This window comes from Sardina pilchardus, chromosome 18, assembly GCF_963854185.1.
Source record: "Sardina pilchardus chromosome 18, fSarPil1.1, whole genome shotgun sequence".
NCBI classification, from domain to species: Eukaryota; Metazoa; Chordata; class Actinopteri; order Clupeiformes; family Clupeidae; genus Sardina; species Sardina pilchardus.
Window position 1 is genome coordinate 23,695,226 of NC_085011.1, and position 6,569 is coordinate 23,701,794.

Below are 6,569 nucleotides of genomic sequence, written 5' to 3' on the forward strand. Positions count from 1 at the left end.
AAGCCTCGAGTGCTGAGTACAACCATTAAGGGAGGACAAATATTTCACTGCTGTAGCACAGACCGATGGAGCCCCATATGCAAAAGTATATTTTTTTCTGCATGAACACAAGAAAGTTTTGCATGCGCATTGGGAACTAGAACATCTTTGGTGAGCACTAGTGTGCCCTACAGAAACTTAAAACTTTTGTCCATGTTCTCAGCCCGACATCTAGATCATGTCCAGATTCCAGAGTAGCCTACAGCTCTGGAAAAAATTCAGAATGATCATTCGAATGAGTTGATGGTCATATTCAAAATGAAGAGCCCACTGTACATTTGAATATGAATGTTAACTCATTCGAATGTCACTCAAATGTGAGGTGGTCTCATTTTTTTCCAGAGCTGTAGGAATGCTATGTCTAAAAGGGGCTTTAACAGTGATACAATCCGGGTCTGCATGTGAAACTCTCTGATGTGTATGAGGAACTTGGAAAACATTTTATGTCCCTTTGGGAGCTCCAGACAGACCACTGCAGTCTAAGGATGATCACTTAAGACAGTAGATTCATAACCTTCCTGTAGCAGCAGGGATCTGGTTTAACTCAATCACAGGCCTTGGAATGACCCACCACCTGAAGGGCTACGAAATACACAAACACTGTTAAGTCATGTTTCCCTCAAAAGGGCCAGCCAAAACGTCAAGTCACATCAGCCTGCCAACTCAAAGGCCTCAAACTACAACGGGCGAAGGATACCGTTGAAAATGTCCTCAGACACGCGGCTGAGGATGCCTCGCTGCTTGCCTGTCAAGCTCCCGCCAAGCATGGTGTAAGTCTTTCCGCTGCAGGGGGAACCGTAGGCGATGACACAGCCATTGTAGCCTTGCATGAGGCACCCCACCAGAGGCTGAGGAGAAGCACTTCACGTTAGACCTGAGTCATGCGTCTTCCCGACTTCTCACTTCTCTCAGCCGCAGCTTTATCACGCTGCGATGCAGTGACATTTTTCTCCTGTGACTTCCAGTCCAGTAAGTCTATCGAGTCTATCACCAAAGGTCTGACATTACTTTTTTTTTTTTACATTTTTTGATTCGATTTTCCTCAACGTGTGGTGAGTAGTTCTACAAGTTTACCTTTGTTGTGGATTCGTAAATATCATTCTGGTTTGCGCTCTCGTTCCAAACTGCATCAAAGACTAGAGAATGGGGCTGGTGGCCCTGAAATTCAAGACATAAAAAAGATAAAGAAAAATACGTTTTAGACCAGAACTCTTGTCTTCAATGTTATTGCCCCATACTAGATAGACTGTCATGTCATATCTGCATAATTTCATCAAACGAGGAAGCTATTTGAGGTCACCGCTCCTCCAATTAAAATGGTTGTTTTCAAGTACAGTTGGACTACACAAACACGTACCCGGCCAGTGTCAACAACAATCTTGTTCGGTTCCACCACTTTGATAGAGTATCTTGCCTCCCCTGAAAGAGATCATCGTGAAAATATGGTTGTTGGGGATTTTTTTTTCATTGCTCTGGGAAGATATGCCTTCTTGAGTTAAAACTTCAAAGTAGGTTATTCCAGTTTAAAGTTGCCCATGTTATAATATGTTTATGATGGTCATTTATATCAGCCGACTCAACTTCTTAGGCCTATATGTTCTTACAACCTCATATTCTACGTTCTTCATTCAATAATTCCATTCGAATTGCAATGTGCCTAAGATAGGCTACCAGCACAGTGGTGCAGACTTTCCCCAGCAGTCTAATGAAATAAGATCAGTGCAAGAAGGGATATCTGAGAAAATGTGGGTGACCTGTTTGGGGGTCCCTCTGTCGCTGGGGGCACAAGCGAATGGCCACTCGAAAGTTTTTTCCTGCACCCTGCTCTTCCTTACTGTCCTTTTGTCTGTCGATAAAATAAGTGCCCCAGTGAATACAATGCATCAAACAGTGCTGGCAATACAATACAATAGGCTAATTGTTAAGTCAGTAGGCTACTTTACAATAATAAAATTAGGGTTTGAATAAAACACATACCCTCTGTCCATGACAGGTTCTCAGATGTTCTGTTTTCATCACAACACATATGCTACCCAAGAAAACCAGAAAAGTGCGTTAAAGTGCGTTAAAATTGGCAATGCAACACATTATATGAGTTGTTTCATAACCAGACATAATCCGTGTGACTACTCACCTGATGGATGTCCATCAATATTTGTTACTCTCACAAAATCATCAGATATTACTCCATCAATCATAGAGATACCTGCTGACTTTTCCAACTTGACTAGGGACACAGTGTGAGTGAAACTATGCCTTCAGGAGACGATCAAGCGCTTTGGAGAGAAAGCGCAAAGTTTAGCAGAAAAATAACGACTGGATGATCCAACTGTATAGACGAATGTGCAAGTCGACCACCACAACTGCGAGCATCCTGCGAAAGTCATTGCGAACAAGTGAATAAGCCCTCGTTCCGCACCTTGACGCAAGTTGGCTACAACAGAAAAGACGACTCGCCCACTCCCATTCATCCTGAAATGTTCTCGTGAATGCGCACAGGCTCAACTGTTTTTGATCCCCTGCGACTTGGAGCTACACGTTAGTTACCCTGATATTAGGCAGGCACAGATCAAGTTGAAAATGCAGGACAATGTTGCTGCGGCAGGGATCCGTTTTTATCACCAAGTTCTGCCGCGTGGGGAAATGCCTTCCTTTCAGCAAAACATGTAAGAATGAATGTAGCCTACATTGAAAAAGGTGATATTTCGGTTCTTCCGGGAACTTCTCTCACGGGTTTAAAGTAGGCTAATTCAATAACACAATAATTTAGAGTTGGGTCAGCGGTGTGTTTTGCGCCACATCCATGACTACCTTGACCTGAGCCTGAAACTGTATTTATGACCAGTTGCCAGAGAGGTAGCCAGGAACGCTGAACGCTCACAGACACAGCTGCCCCTTTACCCTCACGTTGCTCCCGTGGGCTGTTCTCATTGTTCGCTTTTGCAAAGTGTGGAATGGATACACTGTCCGGCATAGGCCCCCTTTTTGTGATCAGGTTTGGAGCCATATTTCTTACACGTTTTCTATTTTTTTTATTGAATATACTCCCCTCTCAAATGCCAGGAGACCATATTTCGAATGAAAAGACCCGTTTTGGCTTTTAAATTCAGGGCACATTTTATTGTATGTTACAGCAGGACAGAGGACATATTTCAGTGGCATACAGAGTAAAATAGGCTACTATCCAATATAACCAACTGCTGCACATGAGAAATGTGTCATGTAGCAGGTGTATTTCACAGTCCTATCAAAGTCAGCCACATGATCCATGGCAGGACCAAACATTAGGATCGAATAAATTATGGATGTTATACTTTTAGACCACATATGCCACTTTTGTATTTCATAACACCACATCTTGGGATGTTCTTGTGATATGGTGCCAACAGCGTTTGGTCAGCTCCTTACAGCACTAAGACAACAGGCATTTAGAGTCCCTGACAGTGATGGAAGAGGCATGAGCAAAGAACTGCTGTGAAGGGCCCTGTAATGAGGGACTTGGGGCAAATTATGGCCCAGTGAGATAGCTAGCCGCTACGAGCTGACACAGCCAGCTGTGCTTGCCCTAACAAATAGCCAGAGCCATCTCAGCATGCTGAGACTACTGTGGTGTTGTTTGCTTGAAGAGGGGGTAAAATCAGACAGAGATTGTACTGAGACATTTGAATGCTTAAAGATCATATACCAGGCAGGATTTGACATTATGACTATATGAGAATCTGAAATGAGACACAGAAAGTTAAAAAGTCAGTTGATATAATCGGTTTCATTGATGTCATCCTAGTGCCATGTACTTCAGATTCAGATTTTATTTGTCACATACATATAATGCAGTGAAATGTTACAGTCGGCTCCATGCTAGGTACTTGACTTCTGATAAGGCCCCTTGCAAGGCCATAGCCAGGATTTTTAAAATACTGAGGCCAGGGGCTTCGCTAGACATTTTGGGGTGCCCCCAATGCAGGGTTCCGGGGGGCATGCCAGAACAGAGGACAGGCCAGTCGGTAGTATTTCTGTTCGTCTCAAACTAAACAGCAACCAGAAATTGAACAAAATGAATGTTCTCGGGAGAGAAACCTCTGAATCTCTGTTTATATCAAAGTCCAACATGATGATTTTAAGGGTCTATAGGCCAGGGTGAGCTAAAGTGTGCTATAGGTTGGCTACCAGGCACACACCATCCATGCACCCCCTAACAGAAATTGGTTCCAACAAACAGTTGTTGCCTCATTATTGAATGATAAACAATGAGTTGCATTGTCTACTCGAGAGACGTTCGCTACCACAAATATTTGTAAGGATAGCTCTGTTTGTTTCATGGAGTAGGATTATTCAGCATGTAATCACAATAATGCATTTTGACAAACGATTGAAAATGTAAAAAACAGCAGACCTTTGTACAAAATCAGTTGCATCAATGTACTAAAGCATTGCTGTTTGTTCAAGATTTGAGAAATGTGGCTGAGGAAACTTGCAACAGTAGCTTAACACTCCCTCAGAAAACAATCTGCACAGAACAGGGCAGACATGTCAAAAGTTTTAAAACAAAATTACCGGTATAGATGCATTTCTGGAAACAACTTACACACACCCACACATACACACTTACTGTATGGGATGATAAAGGGATTATGTTTTTGATCTCATTTCTGGCAGGGTCTCAGAGAGTAAACCTTAAGTTTAAAATGACTCTTGGCACATACTGTACATAACATAGGCTATGGTGTATTTTACAGAATGTGTCCTTTCAGTTGAGACACTAATAAATATTTGTTTCTTGGAAATAGCAATATGATAATGTGCAATTGACAACCGACCTGTGATTATGTTTGTGAGTGTGTGTGTGTGTAAGTGAGAGTGAGTGTGTGTGAGAGAGTGAGTGATGTGTTGTGAGTGAATATGAGTGAGTGTGTGTGAGTGGGAAAGAGAGAGTGAGGGAATGAGTGAGTGAGTAGGTGAGTGGAAGACTGAGTGAGTGTGGGAGAGTGAATGAGTGAGAAGGTGTGTATGACTGAGTGAATGCGAGAGAGAGTGAGTGAGTGTGTGTGTGTGTGTGTGTGTGTGTATGAGTGAGTGAGTAAGTGAGTGAGTGTGTGTGTGTGTGTGTGTGTGAGAGAGAGAGAGAGAGAGAGAGAGTAGGTGGGAGGATGAGTGTAAGAGAGAGCAGGAGTGAGTGAGTGTTTGTGTGAGTGAGTGGGTGTGTGATTGGGAAAGTGAGAGGGTGAATAAATGAATGAGAGTGAGTGAGTAAGTGAGTAAATGAGTGAGTGAGTGAGTGAGTGAGTGTGTGTGTGTGTGTGTGTGTGTGAGTGAGTGTGCAGTGAATGAGGGAGTGAGCATGTGTGTAAGTGAGTGTGTGAGTTAGTAAGAAAGTGGGGGAGTGAGTGAGTCAGGGAGATAGGTTGGGATCGGTAAATGACTGCAGGTCAGATTTGATCTCTGGTCCCCCGTCAACACGGATTCTGCTTTCCAAACAGCTCCCACAGACATCTAATCTAACTGAAATGTGGTCAGTCTTCTGCAGGAGCTGTGGGTAGAATTCTGTTGGAGTCGAGGTGTCCTGAACGCACTGTTAAGTTCATGACGTCACTCTTCTTTTGACTTAAAATGTATTCGAATGAACAGGTGGAAATCATTATTTTTTTTTGTGCTTATTTTTAATAATGGCTTTCTTTTTTTGGAAAAGGAAGATCATAGATTCAAAACCAAATAGCCACACACAAACATAGGAGTTGTAAACAGGTGAATGTATAAATTAAAATAGCATCTGGACCAGCAGACCGAGACAGGGAAAAGTAACGTGGAATCAAAATGCAGATTTTAAAAAACATTTTACCCACCATTTTGCCAAAATGGGGGTTGACAGAAAAAGTTTGAGAACCACGGCCTTAGGGTGAGCTTGTGTGTATTATGGAGAGCTCAGTGCTGCCATCTGGCTACTACTTGTTGTTGTTTCACAGTTCAGAAGCTTTACTGGAAACCCTTTGCAAAGCACTGCAGATGAAATGGCAATGTCATTTTGGAGGAAAGGGACTGTTTACTATGATTGTGTGTGATTGCAGGTGTTCATCTTGTGGAGTCTGTGATCAGGGTGACTGAACATGTAGGCAAATCAGCAGCGATCAGATGTCTCTATGCAGGATATGAGGGTGCCTCTCATTCGTCTTTTTATACATCCTCCCTTCCTTCCTCGGTCCTCATTCCCACTGATCTAGATAAAGAATGATGGGACGGCAAAAATGGTATAGTCTATCCAGTGTTAGTTATAGATTAGTGGGAACGAGCCTGGAGGACTGAGCATTGAGGAGAGAGGTTGTGAGGCACCCTACAGTATGTATACGGCTCATACTTTCACGTCAAGACTGAAGAAGGCCAGACCAAAGCAGTCAAAGGAAGATTCTCTCTACACAATGAAACTACTGCTTGGGTCTCCACTGTGACCATCACTGGACTGACTGCAGAGGATTCAGAAAGAATAGTCCAAAGTAATAGAACTTTTGTACAATTTCCATGTCCCGGTACTGGTGCTC

The 6,569-nt window shown here is 42.9% G+C and overlaps 1 protein-coding gene across 1 annotated transcript in view; it reads right to left on the reverse strand.

Annotated features, from left to right (window-relative positions):
* si:ch211-63b16.4 (kinesin heavy chain) overlaps nucleotides 1-1,845 on the reverse strand; it is a 12,117-nt gene extending 10,272 nt beyond the window's left edge. The window contains exons 1-5 of the mRNA XM_062519187.1: nucleotides 1,794-1,845; nucleotides 1,397-1,458; nucleotides 1,114-1,197; nucleotides 737-887; nucleotides 1-12 (exon numbers count right to left, since the gene is read on the reverse strand). The exon at nucleotides 1-12 is cut by the window's left edge and continues 62 nt beyond it. Of these exons, the coding sequence (XP_062375171.1) occupies nucleotides 1-12; nucleotides 737-869 (145 nt within the window). The 5' untranslated portion in view covers nucleotides 870-887; nucleotides 1,114-1,197; nucleotides 1,397-1,458; nucleotides 1,794-1,845. The remainder of the gene's footprint in view (nucleotides 13-736; nucleotides 888-1,113; nucleotides 1,198-1,396; nucleotides 1,459-1,793) is intronic.
* Nucleotides 1,846-6,569: the final 4,724 nt, after the last annotated feature.